We start from the raw sequence: 26,786 nt of genomic DNA, 5'->3' as shown, positions 1-26,786 counted from the left end.
CTTTTCCCACCCTGGACGGGCATGACTATAGGGGAACTCAAACTTTCAACATACAGTCCTTTACCTCTTGTTCAGCTTTTCTGAAGAATCAGGAATGCTTGACCCAATGTCCCCTCGTTGACAGACTCCCATGGAGTACATGGTTATTATCCTCCCCAGAGTTTCCACCTGACCCCTAGTTCTGAGTAACTGCAAAACTAAGTTGCTTCTTTGAGTCTTACTCCCCCCTACCAATCCATAGTCTGTGAACCTCAGACAGCAGATGCCATCTCATCAGACTCCCAGAAAAGCCACCCATCTGTGGGCTTTCTATCTGAGCCCACCATCTACATCGAGTCTTATGGACACCAAAGAAATTCATGTAGGTGTAGTAAAGGAAAACTACATTACAGAGGGGAACATAAGAAAATATATCTTTCCATCTTTACTTCTAACTATGGTATTCCCTGCTGCATGAATTTTCTAATCTTAGCAACCAGCAAATCTTAAGATTTCCAAAACCAGATTGTCCATTAGTTTCAAATTGTGACAATTGGACATTTCTTAAGTACCAGTAAAATAAATTTTCAGAGGGAGTGGGGGCCTTTAAATTGGAAATTAAATTTTCAAGTACATGTCAGTGACTTAAAATCTCTACCGTCAGTCAACAATTTTCAAAGTACACATGCAAACTCATTGTCCTAAAGTCAGTACATTCATGTTTTTAACTGTCCAGTGCCTCAAAGTCCAACAAAAACAAAGACACATGATTAGCTCCTTTTCTCAATAAATAAAATCCTCATCCCTGTGGCTGTGAAGCAACCCAAATTCTTCAAAAAATGTTTTGAAATTCCAGCAATACTATTGACCTTTGTACCTGAAAAAATGGCCAGTCAAAAAAACAAGCAGCAATTCTTGTTCCAGGAATTTTCATTAGACTTTTTAAATGAAAGCCACTTAATTGCCAAGTGTTCTTTTCCTTTTCAAGGCAGGCAACTTCAGCTAGGCTCACTTGAGAATTTAAGAGAAAGATATGAAGATTTTTACTGCCATGGAAACAATGTATTCACAAACACAGGATGGAGAAACTTACTTTTTTCTGTGATCTCTGTCCTAATGTCTGAACTGGAAGTTTTATTTTTCAAATTCTGAGCCAATGTAAAAACAGAATCAAGCTGCGGGTGCCGATGGTCCATATCTGCATTGGTTATCTGTTGAGAATTAGGATATGATTTTTAAGTCCAAAAAGTAGAAATTAGTTAAATTCATCTGTATTATTTGTAGATAAAAAACCACATGTGTCTCCACAAGGATACTGCTGGTCCCATCAATACTTTAACCTTTGAATTGCTACATTATTATAGCACTGCTTTAAAAAGCTAAAATATTGTAAATTACAGTTACTGAAAATCCAGAGGTGAAAGTTAACTGTACAAGCCACAGTTACCACAGTTGTTGCCCCGTGTTTTCCAATATCTATTTTTCACTCCTCCATAACTTATTTTTCTCCTAACCAAGCTGTCATCATTTATATATCTCAGAAGCAGCAGTGGGTACAGGAGGAAAGTGAAGAAGGAAAACAACTGTAAGGAACAATCAGACCATATAATGTTGTTTTATAAACTGTTGTTCTCTTACTATGGCAATGTACCAGAAGCACATATTACAAATATTATACAGTTAAAGCAAAGCATTTCCAAAGCTACTGTACATCATGTTATTCTTTCAAATTCCAGACTATGTGAGATACTCACAGAAACAGTTTAGCACTTGTTTAGCCTACAGTTTTTACTCTACACTTAGTTAATTGATATTAAGTCATATAAAATGAACCTTAACAGCTGCATACATCTCACTAATACCGCCCTTAATCACAGTTCAACATAGCATGAGCTATCAACAGAAATAAAACATTTACATCATAAGCATTTCTGTTACAATTTTCAATCTTCTTAGCATGCCTCTGGAAATCAATTTAGTGTAACTACAGCAAACAAAACCCATTAGAAACCAGTAAAGAGTGAATCAAAGGTCACCCACTAAGCAAACATGAAGCTTCTCCAAAGTCTTCAGGGTAAGTTAACTATACAAACCCCAAAAGGTGTCAGGAGATATTCTCCATTTTCTTTGTTTTAAACAAAAATATAACAGTGCTTAGCTCACACAGGGATACAAGAATTAACCGGAAATGGCTCTGAAGGAGAAAGGAGTGTAATAAGAACATCATTTAAAGTGTAACTTTCATGTTATGCATTTAGTTGCAGTCAGGGGTTTTTTCCCCTTGTTTTTAAACACCTTAATTACTTTTCATTTGTTTACTGAATGCAAAAACTATTAAAAATATGAGACAATTTTCTACTAGCCTTCACAAAAACACATACTTTCATTCGTGCAATAGTCCGATTGATCTCTTCAGTATTTCCCACAGTGACTATGTTTGACTTGAGCATCTGGTCAATCAGTACCAACCAGTCAGCCAGCTCAGTTCTAGTTTTGTCCAGATCAGCAGGTGCAGAAAGTTCCAAAGCCTGCTGCGTCTGAACAGGAATTTCCAATGAAGAAGATGCTAGCACCACCTTTTGGATATCTGAAACAGAGTGTGGGGGTTCTGTTAAAGAAAAAGTAATCATGGCCATATGAGCAGTTCTTGGAACAACAGGGATGTTTTGTAATTCCTATAAATATGGAACAGCATCTATAGAGAAAGCACAGCAAAAACTGTATTTTAACAACCAGAAGCTAAGTAATCAGAAATTTCTTGTGCACGTTTAAGGCAGCTATTTTTTTTACTGCATGCCAAAGACTCATCCTAATGATTCAGCCTAAATTCAAAATAAACAAGATGAAAACTTGCAAAAACCAAATTACATTAAATCTAATAAAATGAAGCTAAACATTCTCTGATACAAAAGGGAATTGACCCTTATGAAGCATAAAACCCAATACTTTTTTTAAGATAAACATCTAGAATTGTCTTCCTCAGTTTTCTATTATGTAGCAAAAAGGTATTCTCCACTCTTGGCTCAGAATAAGCACAAGTCAAGCTTCTGCAATAGATGCTTCATGGACTTGGCATTCGACGGCTGTCTGAGGCAGGGACAGATGCCCACTAGTTCAGTCACATCCTTTCTATCTTTTTAACCTGACACAACAAAGAAGTGAGGAATGAGGTGAATGAATAGTAAGATTCACTCCAGAAGTCGTGTTCTAGTTCCAAGAAACGTTAAGTCACATCAAGCTGGAGCATGAATATTTCACACTTCCCTCAAACAATGAAACACAGGAGCTTTGTTTAACAAACACCTTGTATGAAAGGAGAACAAGCTGAATTCAAGGTTTTTAACAGGATTAAACCGAAGTTGGTTTGCCTCAAATTTTGTTTACTGATGCTGAATTAGAAAAAAAAAAAATTAGTGAGTTAATTTACTGAAGTTTGAGTTGCAAATTTTTTCAGGCAAGGGCTGTTGTCTTTACCTAAATTTCCAAAAGGGAGACCTGGGCATTTTGTTTACAATCTGTATCTGCTGAACTGCCTCCAACAACTTGAAAATATGACCAGTGTCAGTGCCTCATACAAGAACATATATTTGGACAGCCTTCCCTAAGACATTCAGGAAGGTAAGTATCTAGCAGATAAGGGAGATCCATTTGTGTCCCTAACTGAGCCAAAAGAAGCAGAATGGCCTTTATTTATAGGACTGCAAAAATTCTGCATGCAAGAGATACTTTACAAATAATTAGCTGTATGGAAAGCTTCTAGTGGATCTTAATTAGTCAAAGGTATGACCCCAAATCCACAGGAAACCAGCCTGTCACAAACACAGCTATTTTGGTTTCTACTTTGTACCTAGACCTGATGAAGAAGCCTAAGCCTTACTAAAACCTTTCTCCATTCCAAAACTCTTAGAGGAACTCCAAAAGACTCCCCCAGACCTGAACAGTAGAGTGACTTCTTCCCTACCCAAACATTCTGTCTCTCCCACAGTAATATGAAGGCAGCCTTAAGTACAGCACTGTGGTTCAACATTTCTTATTTATATTTGTCTAAGTTCATAGAGTTTTTTCCTTTTTCAATTACTTTTGACTGCAGACAGGATTACACTCAAGACAATTAAGCAGAACAGAAGGACTAATCACTCACCAGAAGGCTTTGTCTTCGTAACAAGATGGGACTGCCCAGCAAATGCCTCCAATTCTCTCACTTTGTCAGGCACTTCTCTGGACACCTACAGACCAGAAGAGAGAAATAAAAACAGTAACACAACCTATATTAATGGCAGAAAAGTAATCTCTTATTGAAAGACAAAATATTCTACACCACACCTCAGATACATTTCAAATATTTTTTGAAGGTATCCTTTAAAAACAATAAAAACTTCAAGAGGTACTCAAGTGGTTTTTTTTCAAAAGATCCCAGCGTCATACCTAAATATTGAGAAGAAATAAATAAACTATGGTAGACTGGTCATTTACATGTTTTTTACTGTCTAAGCACCAAAACTATAACTCATTTGAATATACTTTGAAGAAAAGATGATGCAAAGCATAATTTGTCAGTCGCACAAAAGTAGAGAAATAGGGAACTAATTGAAAAAGGAAAAAATGTTACAACTCCATTGTAGTGAAAACAAATTTGCCTATTTGCTTTTTAAAAGTTTTTAAATGCAGTGAGGGAAATGTAGTATACAAAGCAGTGGGGGAATCCCCATTTTCATGGCTGAACTGGTAAAAACACATCTTTTTTCTTTCTCTGAACTATCAAATGCCCCTTTCCCCAATACATTCTTACCTGTGTCATCCATAAAATAATCTCAAATAATTTAATTTTTTTCTTCATTTGGATCTCCAGGCTTTGCTTGAAAAAAATTGTTTTACTCCAACCAGCCTTTCCAATGAGATTGAACACAGGAGTTTCTAATTTATAGCAGTTATGCTTAAGAAGAAACCCAGACACACTTGATAAGATTTTCTTACTAAGCTTTACCACAGCTTCATTTCTTTTCTTCTTAACTGCTACAAGCATTCAACTTTCCTACATAGCAAAGATTTATTCTCTCAATTTCAAGTTAATACATTACTGTTTGACTCAAATAAGCAAAATATTTTTGATCTAGCCGATACTTTTGATCCATCTTTCAAAAAAATAAGCCTACATGAAAGAAAAAAAAAAACAAACCAAAATAACAGAAAAACCTAAGCTAATTAAATTAACTCAATCTGACAGAAAAATGTCCATCAGTATTTTCGTGTGAAAATTGTTTGGGGTACATTTCCTGATCATTCCTGCATGGCTTCCAAGTCATTTTATGTACACACCACATGTCATAGATACATGAAAAGGAGAACAACCATTCCAAGTATATCACTATATTCAGCCTCAGGTACCCAATACTGAAGAAATGCACACCTTATTCCACCTCACATTGAGGGACTGCAGGCAATCAGAAAGTTTGTCTTTTTCCTGAAGACCAACGTTTTTATCCAACAGCACTTCAGGTTCAGTTCTGTTCAGCCATTCCAGTTTGCCACCCAGTACTTCCATCTCTTCACTTAAGACCTAAAATGGACAGAAGAGCTTTAGATGAAATGAAATAAAATGCATACATGCTTAAGCAAAGGAGGAGGAAAGCTTTCTTTTAACTCCAATATTAGGCATTTCCCTGAACATAAACAGAATAGCTTCTATTTTGGTTTCTATGCTTGATCTAGAAATTATTGAAACATTTATTATGTTTCACTTCTGGCATTTATATTAAGGCAGATGACAAGAAAAATTACACTTTGATGACAGTCAGGCATCAAATACTCAGCTGACGTGAGTCAATTTGTTTAGGCAAACCCAACTGCAGCCACTTTACATCATTTATAAACACTTGTTCAAGACTTCCCACCTAGATTTGGTCCAAAAGAGGTTGGTTGGGATTTTGTTGGGTTTTTTGTTGCCTTTTTTTTAAATTACTGATTTTTAAAAAAATGAGCAAGCAGGTTAGTTGGACTGACTATTCCTCTCGTTCTTTTAGTATTTCAGAAACATTCTCTTTCACACATCCTACAAACCAAAGACGTTTTGTTGTCAAAGCCAGACGCAAAATAAACAGGAAAAATACATACATATGCACACAGCTTACTTGAAATGGCCAAAACCCTTACAGTTTAAAAAGCAGATTAAATAAAATCTCACACATAAAAAAGTATTACAATTGCCCAGTAAATGGGACAATGGTATTACTTACCATTTAAGGTTATCAGCTTTCTTCTACAGGTTTTAGCAATTACGAAGCTGACACACACACAACATCATCTCCTGTGAAATTCTACTTACTAAATTTTATCAGTAGTATATCTGTTTCTCACTCTTTCATACACAGACATCATCTTCTGGCTACATAACAGTTACCAACTCAACCCAACTTCATTTCAGGGTGCATCCTGCCTGTGTAAGTAATCTCACAAAATTGTCTCACACAACCATAATATTTCTTTGCCTATTTGCAATGTGAAAATTCCCCTCCCCAAAAGCCATGTCCTGATGCTTTACACAAGACTTACAGATGTATACACATAAACACACTAATCAATCTTGCCTGTAATTCTTGCAAGTTTTCTTCATGGTTGAACGTAAATCTTGTGTCCAGAGCATTTTCTACATTTTCTAACCAACAACGCAGCTCATCAAGCTTCTTTCTGTACTCTATCAGCTGCTGGTTCTCTCCTTTTAGCCTTAAAAAGTGAAACAAAAAGTCCAGCACATCAGTCCTACATTAATTCTGATGCCACAGTCAAGTGTTTTTCAGTGCTGGGAGCATTTTAAAGGATTCATTTTTATCATGAAAAGATTCTACCATCATCATTAAAATGCAAGATATTTGCAAATAAATACTACTACCTTCAAAACAGATGTGTTTTAGTTCCAAAGTCACAAAACAGCCTTTTAAAAGACTGCGGAACACACTAAACGTAAGCAATAGTAATGACAACACCTACACGCCTAATCATTGCAAGTCATTATAAAGCCACTGAATTTTTCTCCTGGAAGTTTTAAGGACATATATAATACTTTCCCTAAATCACATAAAACTTTAATGAAATTTCTCAAACTAAGTAATTAAGCAAGTTCCTATTACATTTCTAAATGTATCAGGGGATGTTAAAAACACATAATTACATAAATATCTTACTTTACAATATTGTGGTTCAAGAACAATACAAGTTGTTTCAATTAGTGTATCTATGTCAATGATAAAATAAAAATTAATGCGATGTACTTACAGTTCAGCTTCAGCCAGAGAAAGTAGCTGAGCAATTCTTCCTAAAAAGTCTGGCTTTATAAAGAAATTATTTTAAAAACAAAGTACAAAGTGTAAGAAAAGTAGTTTTGTGGTAGTCATTTTGTGAGTTGTACTAAACAAAGACTTACTAAGCAGTCAAGTGCAGGTGGATTTATGAGAAATTTGTCTAGACAACAGTTCCAAACAGAGCTCTGAACATTAGGGAAATTCAGATTAATGACAGGGTGCAATAGAATGCACTCTCTCCCAGAGTCTACTAAATGAAATTCTCCTTATTGCATCTGGTCAGACATCCAAATTTTGATTAACTTATTACCTCTGTTGTCTATCCATGACCTCTGTTGTGATTGCTTTCCAGCGTCTATTCAATCCTGCCAGTTTCTCCTGTAGGAAGCTCCCATCCGTAGCAGACAGTTTCTGTATGATCCCTTCTCCAGTTCTGTTCAATGCTGAAACACTGGTCTGATGGCTGTTGACTCCCTCTTCGAGTTCCTGTCAGAAATGTAAAAGCCACACAGAATTTTATTACTGACCTAAAGTGACTTTGATCTGGCTCATGAGACACAGGATGAATCCTGGGTGCATATTATTTTACTAAAAACAGGCACTTAAAACCACCTTACTTAGAAATGGATGCTGTTGATCAAAATTATTAATGTTCTGTTATTGAATCTAATTCAATTTTCTAAGTGTCATAGAAAGATAGTGACACAGAATAGGCTGCAAATACTACAAAGAATCACAAGAATTCATTTAAGCCATCTATGCTAAAATCTACACTCATATTTGATTCCTTTTCTATTAATGTACAGCACTTCCTAGTGGTTCTAACAGATGGTATGACTTTTAACCTGTTCTTTTCATAATCTATACCCCAGATACTTCTTTAACTTCAGAGTATTTTAGCTAGGGTAACTATGGCATTGCTGCCATCATCCTAGATCCACAGAAAATTCATGAAGCTAAAGAAAGTCACAAGACGTCAGGATTAAATTTTCGAACATCCCTAACCACTGCAAAAATCTTACACTGTTAGCAAAAATATCTTTGCAACTAGATTAGGAATAAGATGTTTCAAAAAAGAGAAGTGAAATTCTTGAAGAAAACTTCAAGCAGCAGCAAGGATAAAACACAAGCTGTGTCTTATATAGAACTTACTTTTCTTTCACAACACACATCTGACACTTGGATATCTAATATTCTCAAAAGAAAAAAAAGCCTTGATCCTTAAAGTTACGTTTTCTTCTCCTTATTTAAAAGGAAGTAAAATAACTAAAAAGACATCAGAGAGCTAAATTCCAGAACTAAAATCAGAAGAAAAAAAAAAATCAAACATAAAACCCCTGTATTTGGAATCTTCTCTTTTTCTAGATTGTTTATACAAGGTAGTATCTTCAAAAGTAATTTGTTTCAATAAATAATTTGCTAAGTAACAAATGACCTTCACTGAGGTCCTTTTTTTAAAATTGTGAGTTGAAAGCAAGTGAAATAATATACTGGATTTTTTATCTGATTAACATATTTCTGAAGCTGTAACAAAACTTATAAACTGACAAATTATGCCAACATTTGATTTATCAAATTATCTCAAACCTATCCTAATTGAAAGTAAGAGCAATAATTATAAAACCCCAAACTATAAGCAGGAGTTGAGCTCTTCCCCAAGAATAAATTTTAAACTGCAGCCAAAATAGAAATGTTAAGAGTTACTGCTTTTTGAAGTGTAATTGGACAGCCCCACTGCAAATCCATATGTCTATCTATAAAACTACAATTTTAGACAAAAATCTAGGCTTTTTCCATCTTGCTCATTTTCTGCCCGATTCACACATACCTGCTGATGCAGCCCAGCTGTCTGCAGCTCCAGGCTGCCATCTGGTCCACGGGCATCAGCCAGTAACACTTCAGCCTCTGTTATCCAGTGGGAGAGATCATTGAGATCACAGTGGAACTGCCTCCACACCTCAATCGCTCTGTCAAAGCAACTGTGGGAAACCAAAGGATTGAAAAATTAACCAAACCATTGCAGTTAGAAGGCTAGGAATCCCACTCCACTGCGTAGATTTGCCTTGCAGAACAGAAAGACTAACACACAACCTGATTAACCAAGTCCTAGTAACTGAAGGCTTCCTGGCACAGTAGCTAGCTGTGGTGAAAGCCAACAGCACAGACTGTCATTAACTTCCAGCTGAAGGAAGAACGGGCAGTCCTAAGCAAACTTTCGTTTCTACCACTTAAAAAATAAAGATTAATTAGCTACATCAAACTGGTCTGCAGAACCCTTCCCTCCTTTAATCGTGAAACAATTTAGCTATCAGACAGTGTGAAACATGAAATATGATTAATGACTCTTGCTCCTTTTTCTCCTTCGTAAGCTATGGGGTGCTGATGCCCAGAATTAATTAAGTGATGGTGATTTTGATTATATAGATTATATATTTGATTAAATAGTATTATCAGTGAACACGCATAAGTCGGTCTTATACAATTTAATCACACAATAATTTACCAGATATTTCATTGTCATCATCTTTGCAGCCTCAAATTAATGTGTTGCTTAACTTGAAGGGCAACATGCTCTAGCATGGAACAGGCAAAATTACCACAGTCAGTTGTTTTTTAATAAAATGAGAGCTCTCTTATGTTAACAAGCTAACGAAGTGAGAGCATGACAAAAACATGCCAGAAAGGAACAGAGAGGTTTGTTTTCTATTTGTTGATTGTTAACTATTCCAAACTAATAAAAACAGTCATCTTTAAAGACATATGAGGCCAAGATGCTCTAGCATGGAACAGGCAAAATTACCACAGTCAGTTGTTTTTTCATAAAATGAGAGCTCTATGTTAACAAGCTAACGAAGTGAGAGCATGACAAAAACACGCCAGAAAGGAACAGAGAGGTTTGTTTTCTATTTGTTGATTGTTAACTATTCCAAACTAATAAAAACAGTCATCTTTAAAGACATATGAGGCCAAGACTACTGCTAATCAGAGGAAACCTATTTTGACTGAGGAATGATCTCATTTGCAGCTCATTATTGCAACAATTGCAAACAACTGCACCAGTAAAGACTCCGGGGTATATGCACACATATAGATGCAATCTGAAATTAGCAGCATAAGAAAGAACTTTAAAGAGCTACCATTGCAACTATTTTTTTCACAGAAATCAACAATCCCAGAGTTCTTAGCAAGATTGTTTTCATTAAAATTGAATCTCATTTTACAAAACATACATATTTCTTGATACATACAGGGCTTTTTTGTTACTGTTGTTATTATTATTATTGGCCAATTCCAGTAAAGAAGTCTTAAAAATCCCTACTTAGGTTTTTCTAACCTTATCTCCTACTTCTACCATTTCAGTTTCTGGCACATACCTTGATTCAATACCCTAGACCAACCTGTAGACTGACCCCAAACCTCAATCTCCCTTTATTTCTCATGTACGTTTCTGTCCCATAATAGTAACTCATTCCACATTTAATGAGAAGATACATTCTAAGCACTTAAAATAGATTAAATTTGATTCCTTAAAAATTAAAGTTTTGAGGGAGTTTTGACCACATGACTTTTTGAGCAATGAGCAAAGTTTCACTCCAGTTTTGAGTCAGATGCATGTGCTGCTGTTTCCCTACAGATTGCTTCCAGTACCGAAGTACTTTTAAAAGTACCTGTGACTATTGCACCAAAACTTGGCTATCCTTTGCCTCCTGTGCAGGAATCCACTGTTTCCAAACCACTTCTCATTCCCAAGTCATCAACACTTTTAGCACTGGGGGAAAACCCATAGCAAAAGGAGAAGAACTAGCAAACCAGCACTGTTACAAACAGCTCAAAGCTTTAAGTCCATATATACACACATTTTACTCTACACGTTTAACTCCAACTGTAGTCAGCTGGATTTAGTTGACTACTTAGAAGCTTTGCTAAGTAAAGTTCAATTCAACTTGTGCTTGGCTTTATCAGAGCTTTTATCAAAGGTTTAACTACTTAGCTGGCATTCAATCACAAAATCTTTACTACCTCTGAAAACTAAGTCAGTCTTTAGCTGGAGGCTTCAAATGCTGCTTCTCCTAATTTTGTCAAATCCCCACCCACTCCAGAAATAGAAAAAAGCCTAAGATGATTAAGGAGATAGTCATCTAGCTTATACTTAGTGCAAAACTAGGAAAAGCAAGATTAAACTTGGCTAAGAATTCTTCTTTGTAACGGAAACAGTATAAAAATACTAACGCCATTTTAATATTGCAATTAATAACGTCTTCATTGACCAAAGTGCATGCTTCTATTAAAATTGCAGCATTTTATATATTCAGAAGGCTACATACCATTTATCTAAATTGCTAGTCCAGTAGTCCATTTTTGTATGAAAACAAAGCCCACTATTATTCTCAATAATATGCAGAACTTTACACACGTTATGAAGTTCAAAATTAATGTGTATCAGCAAAGTGACTGAAGAGGTGATCTGTTCCATTTTGCCAGTTATTCATCAACACTGAACCTACTCTTTGATACACTTACCTTTTTCAATAAGAAAACTACTTTTCTGGTCAGCCCTGGCTACTTAAATGAAACTGTACTCATACTTACAAAATGTTCACATTAGTTAAAAGCTTTTCAAGTAAATTACAAGTAGGAAGAAAAAGGCATAACTAAAGCTGAGTACATACAGTACCTATGACGACAATAAAATAGCTGCAGGCTTATAAATATGGATGGGCACCAGGTTCTGGAGCAGTTGTTTCCAAATACAGCAGGTGACCACGAGCAACCAGCAAGAACACAGAAAGTTGTACTTAGCTGGCATCACTGCTTTCTAATTAAAGAACCCACAGTGAAACAACATTGCCTGCTGAGTTATTAGGAATCTTCATCCTCCACTGATCCAGGGATTCAGAATTTCTGGAAGTCTCTATTTAGATGATACCATCAACTGATTTTTATATCCCTACACATACATCAGTGCTCTGAGAAATAGTTGCAAACATCTGCTTAAGTAATACACACTCCTCCTAAAAACATCTCTTCAAAATACACTGCCACATGTGTTTGATATCAGTTTTCTGGTGCTACAAAGCAAGTAAACATGGTTAAACATTACTTTATGCTCTGCAAAACTTCTACATCATTCATTACCTTACATCATCATTAAAAAGGAAATACTGTAAAAGCAAATTAACTACAGTATAAGCCTTTGTATTTAATTTTAAATTTCATAGAATAATTTTAAGTCATTAAGGGGTTCTTTGCATAGCAGCAATTTCAGTGTCCACTGCTGCTTGCAGTGTGAGCACCTTCAGCTTTGTGGTAACTTCCTGAACACATACTTTCACACTTCTACAAATTCCAACTTAAAATATTCATCTAATACACTTTTCCAAGTTTGACTAAGTCGTGCTGGGTTTGTTTATAAACATTTTAAACTGATTCAGATAAGGTAAAAAGTTTAGAGTATCTTCTGTAAGGGGTGGGGAGAAATCAAACTTTTTGCCCAAGTGAAATTACACCTGTTTGTAGAAAGGAAATTGGAAATACCTATTTCTTAAGCACTTACTTACTTAAGATTTTAGTAGTCTCTTGTTTTCCTAAGCACAACATTTTCTAATCAGGTCATCTCTCATCTTCAATTACTCACAACAAATATTATTGACAACTATCATAGGTGCTGTATTTTAAAGATCCCATTCTTTTAAACTGCATCCTTCCCTCAAAAATCAACCTTGAATGTTAAAAGATGTCCTACTCAACATTATTCTTCTAGAACTTTGGTTTGAGATACCTTTACAAAACCAAAATTTCATGTTTTGTTTATAAAACCTTCTATTTAATAAAGTAGAAACAATCAGCTTCATAAAAGCAGTCAAACTGCAATTTCCATATTAATGGTTTCAACATTGAATAATTCTGGAAATAATTTTGTAATACCAACATATTAAAGCTGATAACTCCCAAACTCATCTTCATCATTAAGGTACATTTGAAAAACACTTACATAAACATGTACATAAAGTATTTTCCACATGGCCAGAGAGACCAATCATGCTTGACTTACCACTTACGATCATTGTACATTCTATTAATTCTGTCCCATTCTGCATTCAACTGTGTTAGTGCATCTCCTATTTGTATTGCCTCCGGTCCAGATGCTTCCAATATAACATCAGGCTGCTTTTCATGTATGACTGCAATTTGATCCCCAAGTTTATCCAAAATATCTTTTATGTTCTGCAAGCACAGTAATGACACAAGCTATTAGTCAACACCAGCAGGAAATAAAAGCAAAATATCAAAAAATAATCTTTCCAAAATTCTCTTCCAAAAATCAGCATGTACAGTAAGACCATGAGCACCAGTACCAGCAGTTTACAGTTTAAATAGGTTTTAGCAACTGAAATGAATAGTTCATCACACCTTTTAAGCATGTGTCCTTTTCAAGTTTTTATTAAAATGATGAAATATTTCATATATATCTAATTTGTCCCTAAGGTAAAGGGACACACCATACTTCTCAAAACAACAGTATCTTCATTATTAAACAAATCTGCCCATGTCATGAAGACACTGCTCATACTCTTTCCCCATGTAAAAAAATGGACCACGAAATGTGACTTCTATCATGCTTCATGTGACCTCCCATATGCACAGAACTGCAAAAGCATAAAGCTCCATAAAGGTTTTAGATTTAAATGACAAAGTTAAAGTAATCAATTTCAAATACCATTGAACTATGATGTGAAAATTCCTTTAAACCAGATACTGTTGTAAGACTGCCTTGGTATTCGGAGGACAAACAGTCCATGCAGACAGTGGAATTTACTTATCTTTTTGAATTTAAAACAGTAATGCTTCTAAAAATTCTATGCTCTGCTATTTGCTTTTTGTGAAAACACTCTTAGAATATACCAAAACTTCAAAATCAGACAAGACACTTGCTCCAAAATGAAGTATTGTAAACCCATCATAACATAAACACTCCTAACAGCACTCAAGGCAGCACAGAAGCAGCGTAAGCAGGGACAAGAGAATTTCATCAATGAAAGGCTGCCCGCTTTGTCAAAGGCTGGCACCATTCCCATATTTGCTTTTGTAAAATGTATAAAAAACCAAGACGTGAAAAATGGAGTCATGAACACAGCAGAAAGAAAAGCATGCCAGAAAAATGGACTGGAATTCTGAAAAGCTTTTAAAGGACCTATATAGCAGCTGCAGGAACAGCTAATCCAGCTCTTGGTGAGAGGCAACGCCTGACTACACCTCAGACATGACACATGGATCCCGCTATGATTCCCAATCCAGAGAGGTACATGTACACTGCACCATGCCATGTGTAATTCCCAACTCCAATGGATGTTTTCTGGGAAAATCTGTTTCACACTCTTTTGTATGCTAAGAATTAACCAGGACTCAGACTTCTACATACTCAACTCCTATTTCCCAGGAGGAATCATTATTTTCAAACACAATTTCTTCATCCCCTTTTGAAAAAGGCCAGGTCCTTAACTATTTCCTTATTATTAATCACACAGGTAAATCCACTGGCTGACAATAAGAAGGGGGAGTTTAAAACTGAAACAGGTACCATCATCTTGAGGCATCACATATAGCTTTATAAAAAGTCAAGAACCACCCTCTCCTCCTCCTATGTGAGCAATTGTTTTCACATGACCTAAGAACAGCAGCTGTATTAAGGCTATCAAGCAGGAATGTAAGGAGATTGGCTTTAGCATTTCTCTAAGAGTTATTTAAACTACAATGAAAAATACAAGTGTCTACAACAAATTAAACATTGCTCCCTCAACCTCCCACCCAGATTTCATGCTGCTATACTTTGTATCCAGATTATGCATAGAAAAAAAAAATAGCCAACAGAACTGTCATTTTTTAGTTTTCAGTGCATATTGATCCTGTATCTACCAAGCAAAACCATAAATACAGCAATACAGTTGCAGCGGCCAGTGGTGGCCTTTATTCTGCTGTTTCCCTTCTCTGCTCTGAATATAATGCTTAGGCATGCAGTACCTTCAGTGCATCTTCCTGAGCTGAAAAATCTTCGTAGATGCCAGTATTTAGCTCTGGTGCATTCAGCAGCAGCTCAACATCAGCCATGGCCAGCAAAACTTTGTTGATTTCAACCAAGTACTCAGCCGAGAAAGGCAAGGTCCTAACTCCTGTAGCAAATTGGCCTTTTAACCTCTGCTGGACAGGGATTGCCTAAAAACATGAAAATTAATTTTATATTTCAAACAACAATCCATTTCATGAAAAAATCCTAAATCAATAAGCTATATTCAGAATAAATACTTTTCTACATTAAAAGACAAAACAAAAGCCTTTCTAGCAAAGTTACATAAATTCGGAAAGCTGCAAGTCCTGCACAGGACTTTCTCTATTTATTTTAAAAGTTAGAAAACAGTAGATATCATGCTTCACAATGACTCTGTATTATTCTTGATTAAAACTCCAAGAAATGGGAAGGGTACTGCTGTTTCTCTTACCTTGATCCTTCCCATTTCCAGAAATAACACTTCCTGATTGAGCCTGAATCTAGTGTTACAACCAACTCTGCTTCCTTCATCACAAAGATGCCAGTTTACTGAAACACACTTTATTTCCCATCCATATTCTTTTCAGTAGGCATCCCCACCCACATTTTCTAACCATTTTTTTAAATAAATTAGTGCTCCACCAGTACTCCAATATTTTGCAGTAATAAAAGACAGTAACTCCTCCAGAGCTTGGTAATTGTTTTCTACACTGGCTGCAAGACTAGGCTATCTAGCCAAGTACAATGTTGGCAGATAAGAGAGTAAGAACAATAATTTAATGCAGCTTTTTCTTGGCTCACAAATTGTGGGCTGGATCTGAAACATTAGGAAGCCTGCAACAGGAAGCTATCCCTCAGCCACGCCTGGCAAAAAATTAGCAAAGGCAGGTGAAGCAGGCTGACAGCAGTTTTTAGCAGAAAACCTTTCTTGTCAAACAGGATTCTGTTACCATCTCTGAAAACAGCCCAGTTCTTTAATAAAATAATCGAATAAAAAGAAAGCCCACCTTCAAATAAAGAAATCGAGCAACTTTAAATCACCAGGTTGTATTTGGCGAATTTGAGTCAAGCAAGAGAGGCACAGGACTGTGTGATTTACTACCAGTTGAGAACACATTTAAGAGAGTAAAGAATAAATGTATGTTCATAGCAATTTCAGCCAGTGAATTTTACTTTCCAATTTGTCTGGGCTGGGTGCACACATGAAAATCTCTAGCACAGCTGACAATCAATAAAATATTAAAGCCCCACTAACCAAGTGGCTTGCAAACACCTGTCTGTACCTTCCTCCTTCACATGTTTCTGAGAATTTCAAATATGTCACTCAGATTAACTGGAACCTAATATTACCAGCACATGTAGTGCAAATTAAGCAAGGACTGCGGCAGAAAAGGTACATTCACATAGTCACCATTCACGACTTTGCACGCACTAAATGTTCCTAAGGATTTTCTTTGTTTTGCGGTTTTTTTGTTTTGTAGACAATCATCTCTCTACTGAAACTGAGGACACAGCTTTGCTTCCACGAGACCTGTACCACCAAATACAATTTGCTTTCAGTCATTCATTGCATACCAAAGAAACTGGATGCAAGGGCACCCCAGCATAAGTCTACTAAAAACATGAATTACAGAAAAGCATCACAAACTACTCAGTATTGCTTTCAATTCAGTACACCAAGCAAGTGCCACAATTAAAAACAAGGCTTACTCCATACACTTTAGCTACAAACCCAGCATCTTGGTCCCTGATGCTCCCCAAACATATTTCCTTGAGGCTCTGAATATATTTTATCAGCTTCCATCAATGAAATTTGGAGCAAAAGCCCAAGGCTTAGACAGTGATATGGTTTCCTGTGGAAGGAAAGGGCCCTGTTCCAAAGAAATCAGTCTGTGCAACTCAAAGCATCTTTTCCCTAACAATATGAAACAGGTCAAGGTAAGAAAAAAACACCAGGATGCCTTCTACAGCACAGCCATCTGCAACATCTTCACAAGGTGTTTTTTCTAACTCCCAATCAGTCCACAAATCCCATTCTCACACAGGCAACAGTCCAGAATCGACTTCACACAGATGAATAGGTCACTGGACTTTATTATGTTTCTGCTTCCCACACACTGCTTTGTCTCTCATTAGAAAAAACTTGCACAAGGTTTAAAACAGCGTGTTTTGGCATGCAGCAAACTTGTTTTGTACTTGTGCATTGGCATGTTCTGAAACTCTCTGCTTTCCCAGTAACACCATCCTGGGCCAGATTACTCTGTTCTGCTAAGCAGTGAATTCCTCCTGGTGCTGCTCCTCCAGAGCACACCTCATTGCTAATCTCCTCCAGCTGCCTCCCATCACTGAGATGATGCTTCCTCCTCCCGCAACCTTCATTCTTGAAGGTGAACATATGTAAGTGTTATAAATGCATTAGTGCTTTACTACAGCAGAGTTTTAATTGTTCAGCTGTTCTCTACCTTGCATCACAGACTGGAAGCTTCTAAAATGCAGCATACTATGCTAAAAAATAGAAGAGGAGTTGTATGTAACTCTCTCACAGTTACCTGACAAATAGCTCAATAGCACAGAAGCTGGTTTTGCTTGCTTGGCTCTGTTGGTTTTTTGTTTTGGTTTGGTTTTTTTTAATTAACTAATAAAAAACCTCAGGTGAGCAAACTGTTTTCACAGAATCAGAATGATTTAGGTTGGAAAGGGACCTTAAGGACCATCTCGTTCCAATCCCCCTGCCATGGGCAGGGACACCTTCCACTACATCAGGTTGCACAACGCCTCATCAAACCTGGACTAGAACACTTCCAGGGATGGGGCATCCAGTTTCTCTGGCCAAGCTGTTCCAGTGTCTCACCACCCTCACAGTGAAGAATTCCTTCCTAATACCTAATCTAAACCTATGCTCTTACAGATTAAAGCCATTGTCCCTTGTGTTATCCCTCCATGACTTTGTAAGAAGTCCCCTCCAGCTTTCCTGTAGGTACTGGGAGGCTGCTATAAGAATCTCCCCAGAGCCTTCTCTTCTCCAGGCTAAAAGACCCCTCTTAGTCTGTCTTTATAGGAGTAGCGCTTCAGTGTTCCCACAATTTTTTTTAAGTATACACAAATAAAAAAGTCAATCAAAGGTTATTTAAGAGGAAATCTGACTGGATGACTTAATAGTCCTTTTCTACTTTAATTTCAGTGTTGATAGAGCATGCTTAATAAATTTGCTCCCTCTTTAAATTCTAGCAAAAACAAAAGATTGGGGGAATAAAGACAATACTTGGTTATTAGTGAACATTCTATATATAAGGCCACTCAATGAGAACTGCTAAAAATACTTTTAATTCAGGGGTCAAATAAATTTTTTTTTTCCTCCTATACTCAGCATACAGTTTAACATGCAATTCAGAATTCAGTTTCAGGTATTTCTCCCCTCTCCCCTTTTATAGTTAAATATCTTTTGAAACAAAATCTAACAATGATTCAAATCAAGGAGATTTTCTGACTTTCTTCCAAGTGAACTTTGGAAGATACTGCCCTAGACATTAACATAAAATTAAATCGATTACCTCCTTGCATGTTCAACTATATATGCATTTTAACCAAAAGTATTTACCCAGACAAATAGCAGATTGTCTCTGTAAAAAAAAAATAATCTTTTGAATAGACACAAACTTTTTTACCATTCCTTGCCCCTTCTCTCACACTCAAAATATTTCAGAGCCAGTTTTCCAGAAAAGGGTTTCCCAAAGCCCAAACCTCATGTCCATTTTGTTTGTTTTTCTGTTAATTAATGCAATCAGCAAACAACTGTTCTTATTTAAGTAATCCAGAACCTTTCCTATAAAATTCATACTAGCAAAAACAAATGTTTTCTTTATTACAGAAATAATACTTCAAGAGCCTTCAAGATGATGTCTGCTTCAGTTTATAGGAAAAAATGCACTGTGCCTGCAATTGCATATTCACTTACCATCTGCAAAATTATCATTTTCACTTCAAAACAACATCCTAAAACCTGGAAAAAATCTCTCAGGAATTTAGGCAACTAATTACCCCTGCAATTCACGGTTTAATTTTTCTCTTTCCCTCATTCTGAACCAAGCCAGAATAGTCAAATTTAAATAAATACTAAATCAACATTAGAAAAGAAGGACCTCAAGGTTCTGCAAACTTCCAATGCAGGCTTTTCTTGCTAATGGATTTGTGGCAAAACAAGGCTTACTCAAAAGTACCTACTATGCAGAAGGATTACCAATATTTCAGAGATATTTTAACTCCATAATTCCTAGAAGCATAAATGATGAGGAATATTTATGATCCAGCTACTTCCAGCAAATCAATATATAGATATGACCGTCAAGCACCATAAATAAGTCCTCTCCTCCACACTTGCTTACAAAAGCATAAATAATGTATTACATAAAAGTTTAATTGAAGTCTACTCCCCAGCTTGGCATCTGAAATGTTCCTTTCCCTCCCTGTTTTGTTCACTTCAAACACCAGTTTCTCTTCCTCTGCTCGCTACAGCTTCCTTACATCAAGGTGAGGGCTTAAGCCACCTGCACACTAGTGGTTCAAGAATTCATTTAGTGCTTCTCAGTCCTAAGCTGAGATGAGCAACAAGCACTGCAATTTTCAAGTCTGGTGGCTCTAAGAAAATATTCTGGATCAACAGTGATTATCTAAAATGATGATGATATTTGGGAAGACTATTTCTCCCTTTAGCAACGTTACAATACCACACCATTTTCAGTGCTCAAGATTGATTAGTAGAGCCAGTGATAGAACAAGCCATAAAAGTAAAATAAGGCCACTTGAGACAAGCTGGCTTAGCACTCAAATATCAGAAATCTAGAGACACGGGCACATGAAACAAAAGCAGCAGTTTGAGTTTCCAAGTTTCACACCAGTAACGAAAACTGCTGTGGTCCCTTTCTGACAGTGTAGCTGACCCAGAAAAACCAGAAACTACATCTGAGAGAACAAGGATATTTTTACACAATTTAGCTGATTCTGAGCAAGGATAATGTTTCTCCATCAACAGTCTATTGTAATTGGTACGGTAATCCATATCTACATGACATTCTGCATTCAGCAACCAGATTCACTTATCCAGGAATGGATCGAGCAGTACCAGGCATTAGCTGCAGTATATCCCTAAAGAAAAGGGCTTTACAGGAAACAAAGTATCTTCCTTAGAAAAAAAAAATCAGTCAAGCTGCAGTGAGACCAACACTGACAAGGAAGACCAGTCTGTGGCACAACTGGGCTGCACCCATTAGCATAGAGCCATGCAGGTGCACCATTTTTCCATTCCTATCCAGTAATTAATTCATTCAAAGGATCTGATGGTCAAACAGAAACTGAATAGTGTTGTTTTACTTTAAATACATATGGATCCCCATTTCCCTCAAACAAATTCCATGGCATCAGTCAGGTCCAAAGGAGCTTATGTCACCAGAAGAGACTGCTGGACACCCAACAGAGCAGTCAGATGTCAGACTGTTCAACAGACCCTGGGCCCTCTTTGCTGCCCAGCTCTGCATGGGAGGCTCATAATGTCAAACAATCTAAAGAGCAGCAGATCTAAAAGGTTTCCTTTCGCAGCGGATACTGAATGGCCTGTGTGACCAAGGACAGCAGACCATCTATCACTGGCACCTGAAGCCACACAGCAGTAGCTGTGAATGAAGAGCACCACATCACAATTTTGTGGTGCGAGTCTCACAAGGAGCCAGAGCATTTTACCCCTGGCCCCAATTAACCAAGTTAATTGGTTCTGGGTTAAAAAGTTACAGAGCAGTCAAAAATATTGATAGATGTTGATTACGAAGCTTTATATGCAGAAATTGAGAAGTACTTGACAGATTACCTAGCCCTCAAGCTTGTTCAAGAAATTACTTACTGCTTCACAAGATTCTTCACTGTCATTGCCTAAAATATTAATGTAATTACCACACAATCAAAGTGTTTTTGAGGAAAGAAAGGAGAAATAAAAGAGATTTAAAAAACACCAACAAAAAATATCCACAAAGCCCTAACAAAAGCAATCGAAACAGTATCTGCATCCTCAACAATTAAGACATAAAACTTTCTGGGCAGTAAGCTTTATCAGACCCTGACATCACATCAGTTGCAAAATTGTTTGTCAAGACCCACACACGTCAGAAATACTTCAGCCTTTATCTGTTTGATTAATATTCACCATGTATAGTAATATCCATTACATGAGGGCTGTTATCCCTCTCTAACCACTTTTGGCAGGAAAAGGCAGTGGAGTAGTTACAATATCCTGACCACAAGATGCAGAGGCACTGAATTTAAGCCTCAAAGAAGGCTTTTATCATACCTGCACCAAACTGATACTGAATCAGGCTGTTTGAGTACGAGTTTTTAAAAGGGATTAGTACAATCCTCATGGATCAAGACTGGCAGAAATTGTCTTGAATCAGGCCCACTGCCCAGATCACGCTCTAAGATTTGGGCCTGAAGGATGAGATCTTTGGGACCTATGGTGGCTATGTAGAAATCCCAAACCAGTACATGCTGATAATTTCCTAACAAAAAATGAATGCTGTCATTTTGAAACACTTCTTTCCACAGAGGTGTCCAAAGAAGTTCCATTAAACCTCAGTGTATGAATCTCCAAAGTTCATACACAGCATTCACTGTTTGCTCTAAGAAATAGAAGCCTCATTTACCTGTAGTTTTTGTTCATCCTCCACACCTTGCAGCCCTGACAGACGGTCCTCAGCCTCATTCAGCCACTTCATTAGATTATCGTGTTCCTTCTTATACTGGGAAAACACTGGAGAGAGTTCCACCGCCTGCCTCCTTTGAAATGACCTGCACTCCTACAATCCAGCGTATTGGGAAAATACGGTGTAAAAAGAAGGAAGTAGTGAACAGAATATGTCTTATTTATTTGAAAAACAAAAATATTTGAGGGATTCCTTTGAAGGAGCAAATTCCAAAATATGCAATAGTACTAATTTATTTTTGTAATAGCTATATTCTCTTTATCTGCATACACATGTAATCAAAGCCAGCCTGAGGGTCTTGCCCTGCACATTTGAACTACACCTCAGCTTGCCAACACTAGCAGGATCCAAACAGGTGAGCTAAATGGACCATCTTTGTTCAAGACAAGACCATTTTTAACATGGTCTGTGTATGCAAGCACCACAACATACTGCAGTCTGCAGTTGCTGCTAATACCCTCTATAGGAAGGAAGAGAAATTTGGGAGCAGGCTCGATCACAGAAAGGGCTTCAGCTGAGAGGTCAGTATGTTTGTGTACATGTGTATATGTAGTCACTCTTCACACAGCCTGGTGGTGGAGATAAACCTCAGTTCAAGGGCCAGCAAGACAGGTGAAGCAAATGCCCAACTCAATGTGCCTGTGCAAATACTTAGTGTGGCTCTCTGTGAAACTGTGAAAAGGACTTTAAAAATCAAAAGCACTCCCCCAAAACCAAGAAATGGGAAAATTCATATTTTGGAATTGCAAAGATTCAGAGACTCAGATTGTGTGCACACACATTTAACTCTCCCCTAGAGAATCACGCATGCTGAAAGAGTCATAAGTTATAAAATATGGATTACAGGTTGTAAGTGGGATACCAAAGGGAAAACTGAATAAATGAGCTGTAGTAACTGCCATAACTGTACCTGCACACTCTTGTACTTTTTCTGCAGAAGCAACAACTGTATGCGGATCTTCTCTCTCTTGTGGTCCTCCATAGGCTGCTGCAGCAACTGCCCTCCTCTCTGTAAAACTTCTTCAATCTGAGCTCTTTCTTGATCCAGCTAAAATTACACAGATCTCTGTTACCTACAGCTCAGATATTAACAGCAATTGTACCAAACTTTTGTTTTATTATCCAAATGGGAGCCAAACAAATTCAAGCAGAGATTCTCGTCCACAACTACCAAAATATAAAATCCAACTTGCTCATTTCATAAACTTTATAAAGAGATTTTTTGAAGGAAATTTAATGAGCCAGCAGTATGCAGTCACATCAATAGGGTGTTATGACTTTAGCTCCATTTCTTTTCTAGACATTCCTTGAGAATAATAAGCAAGGTCAGAGCAGAACAGCATAAAAACAAAAATTCAATAAATACAAAAACAGTATAAAAGGAAGGCTATGTTCTATAATAATAGGCCTTTATATAGAAATATTTTTAAATTTGCTTTCTGTGCTATGGCATTTTCCATAGATTTATATTCAGCTTACCAACTCAGTTTATAGTATTTGAGCTGCTTAAAAGGAAGGCAGATAGAGTGGCCTGACAGGAATTTACCCGACTTTGTAGGCAACAAAGCTATAGTGCACAAGATGCAAACAAAACTATGACAGTTTTATATGGGTGAATAGCAGAGCCTAGATAAGAATCTAGAAGATAAATTTTGTTCAAAGTTATTTGGACTTCCAACAGAGAGCCACATTACAAGACTCTTACTTGCACCTTACCTCCAAGCATCCTCTGACCTGACCTATGCACTGCGATTCATTTTATCATACTAGTTTGAATTTTAACCCCATTACTTTTACAGGAAGGATTCCTTAACAAAGAACTACTTTGAGTAGGAGACAGAAGATAGATAAACAAAACTCAGAGTTCACTACCTGTATTATATAAAACCATGATGAAAATACAGACTCAAGTATGATTAGTTACTCTCAGCATACCAGCCAAGAAGCAACAGCTATGGGGAAAGTATTGAAAAACTGTGCAGGGTTTCCAACAACCTAGTAATTCCCTTCACCTTCTACCCCTAACTTGAAGATAGTTTCTCAGAATTACCCCACAAAGTCTGAAGCAATGTAACAGGAGGACAAGACAGAAAGGGAGTTAGTCAATTATTTAATTGTTCCATTGCTCACAAACCTTTTCATCTTCCCCACTCAACTCCAGATGCTTTTCCACAACTTTTAACATATTCTGTATGTCAGTCTCAAATCTTTCCAGGTCTAGAAAAGCCACTCTAGATTCACGGGGCTCTGACATGACAGGAAGTCGTTCTTGTCCAACAAGCATCTGCAAGCAAAATAAAACCTTGTTCAAGCTGAAAATCTAGTCTCGGCTGGTACACACAATCCCCCATGAACAGGTATATCAGTTTGCAGCACCATTAGATGTCAGCATAAATCAAAATTCTAAGAGTTGTTTGATCTGAGAGATAGCTCAAACACACTTGGTAGTTATTACCAAGTTTCTACCTTCAAACTTCAATCTGAGTATTTTGTTCTCAAAATAAATGAAAAATCTCCAGTCACATTAGCTTGTGGTGTTGCTTTGTAGCTCACAAATATGTATTGTAATATATACAATTTTCTGAACAGTTGTTTGTAAATATTCCAAGGAAACACAAGCCATCACATGTTACTCAGGTAAAAAAAGCAGTTGGCCTAAAAATCAAGTCTCTCTTTTTCACATATAAATACCTACACTTAGAAGAGAACTCAAAAGCAGCAAAGTGCTATTCTAATGAATAATGATATACCCACTACAGCCAGTTGCCATCTTCTTGGCACAGACCTCCCAAGCAAGTTCTGGCGCTTGTTCATCCTCACCTTGGCACTTTTGATGTGCTGAGACACCTTCTCAAAATTACGGTTCAGTTCTGCCAGCTTGGGCTCAACAAGCTCACGGCACGACACGCCCCGGCCGTTCATTAAGATGACAGCCTGGTCACGTACATTGTCCACTCGGAGACTGACATCATCTAATTCAGATGTTAAACGCTAAGAAGTGAAGGAAAATGAAAATGGTTATCTCCTAGGCAAGAAGAGAGACATTTAAAAATAAACAGGAAGCAAATCTGACATCACTGAGAATCCATGAATTGACTGGTAATATTTTGCCAGATGACACAACATTTCCTACCTTCACAGTTTCCTCCTTTTGGCTAGCTGACTTTTTCTCGATTTCATCCAATAAGGCTTCAGCCTGATACAACCAAGTACTTATGTGGGCAACATTTTCATCAAAAATTTCCAGCTGGCCCTGATGATTCTGGAAAAAGATGAAAATAATGTATGAATATGAGAAACTTCTAAATATCCACAAAAAAAATCCCAACAAAAAAACCACAAACAAGCAAAAAAGAACACACCAAACAAAAACAAACAAACAAACCCCAACCAAACAGAAAAAAAAAAAATCAAAAAAACCAAAACAAATGAAAAAGCCCTCACACCAAAAACCCCCCGTAGACCTAAAAACACATCAAATAAATCAACCCTGCCAAAATCTTTTGAATAGAAAGGAGATCGATAAAATAGTGTTATGGACACAGTTTGGAACGAAACACTGAAAATTAGATTGTACCTTTCATCGTCAATAGTATTTACAAAAATTCAATTATCATTCTAGACCCTTTGATAATATAGTTCCTAATTCACAGCAAAAGAAGTAAAAATAGCTGAAATAGTTTGTACAACTAAATATAGACAATGTATTACAACATTACAGCCAGACTACAATATCTCAGTCAACAAAAAAGCCCACAGTTTTTTCAGTCAGCACTAGCAGGTACAACAGTATGCAGTGTGTGTGGTTGTTGGGGTTTTTTAATTGGAAACGGGTTTTGCCAAATTGACAAATTATAGCAGTCAAGTTCTGATATTTTACTGATTACATTAAAATATTTCTTCCTCTTAAGAGAAGTCACAAATTTGTAGGCATGTTAATTAGGCCTACAAGAGCGAGGAGAGCGAGGCGAGAAGGCCTATGATTGTGCTTTTTTAGGTTAAATTGTTCTTCTGCTACATAGAGCTATAAGCTTCTTGATGTTGATATACAGAGCATAGACAATACTTGTCACCAGATATGAACATAATCTGGAACACAATCTAATTACGGATCATCCTTACAGCATTTACACATAAAGGTAAACTACCTGATTACTCCTAACATGGAACCATTGGATTACAAAACAAACACTATCACCTGTAACAGGCACTGGACAGGAGGCACAGGGCTCAGCATCCATGTATACACTAAAATTTCGGTAACTTCCACCTTCAGAAGTCCCTGATAGGGCTTGATTGTCATAACTAGCTAAACAACACCAAAATATCTTATGTATATAAAAGCATCAGTCTGATACTAGTGACAGTTGTAGACTGCTTCATGTCCATTTAGCATAACTAGCAGCTTTAGGTGTATAATATGCTTGGTCTTTCATTTACTCAGACAAACAGATGCTGTTGCCATACTCAAACACTTGCAGTTATGGTCTGTCCAAAAGAGCAGTATGCTGACAGAGTCATAAGTGCTTTGCTGAACACCACTACAAAGTTATCCTTTGTCCATTAAATAGCCATCATCTGGGTCTCAAAAAAATCTATCAACACAAACTCATTCTGTTCATGTTGGAGCTGGCACAGAGGCTGAATATTCAAGCTGAATAAAAAGCAGCACATGCAGCAGCCTAGTTTTCCATCTTCCTCATTCTATACCACCTCAAGACT

At 36.9% G+C, this 26,786-nt stretch overlaps 1 protein-coding gene across 4 annotated transcripts in view; it reads right to left on the bottom strand.

Moving 5' to 3' along the window:
• UTRN (utrophin) overlaps positions 1 to 26,786 on the bottom strand; it is a 356,686-nt gene that overhangs the window by 205,368 nt on the left and 124,532 nt on the right. For 3 of the 4 annotated variants that reach the window (XM_032102122.1, XM_032102120.1, XM_032102121.1), the window contains 14 exons: positions 25,198 to 25,326; positions 24,885 to 25,055; positions 24,199 to 24,348; positions 22,975 to 23,112; positions 22,005 to 22,157; positions 15,294 to 15,485; positions 13,327 to 13,499; positions 9,103 to 9,253; positions 7,585 to 7,760; positions 6,564 to 6,699; positions 5,387 to 5,536; positions 4,121 to 4,205; positions 2,361 to 2,566; positions 1,073 to 1,190 (listed from right to left, as the gene is read on the bottom strand). In XM_032102122.1, the coding sequence (XP_031958013.1) occupies positions 1,073 to 1,190; positions 2,361 to 2,566; positions 4,121 to 4,205; positions 5,387 to 5,536; positions 6,564 to 6,699; positions 7,585 to 7,760; positions 9,103 to 9,253; positions 13,327 to 13,499; positions 15,294 to 15,485; positions 22,005 to 22,157; positions 22,975 to 23,112; positions 24,199 to 24,348; positions 24,885 to 25,055; positions 25,198 to 25,326 (2,128 nt within the window). The remainder of the gene's footprint in view (positions 1 to 1,072; positions 1,191 to 2,360; positions 2,567 to 4,120; positions 4,206 to 5,386; positions 5,537 to 6,563; positions 6,700 to 7,584; positions 7,761 to 9,102; positions 9,254 to 13,326; positions 13,500 to 15,293; positions 15,486 to 22,004; positions 22,158 to 22,974; positions 23,113 to 24,198; positions 24,349 to 24,884; positions 25,056 to 25,197; positions 25,327 to 26,786) is intronic. The other variant, XM_032102124.1, reaches the window with a different exon arrangement.

The sequence above is a fragment of the Corvus moneduloides genome, chromosome 3, assembly GCF_009650955.1.
Source record: "Corvus moneduloides isolate bCorMon1 chromosome 3, bCorMon1.pri, whole genome shotgun sequence".
Lineage (NCBI taxonomy): Eukaryota > Metazoa > Chordata > Aves > Passeriformes > Corvidae > Corvus > Corvus moneduloides.
The sequence above is the reverse complement of the archived record's forward strand: the minus strand, read 5'-3'. Positions and strand labels throughout refer to the sequence as shown.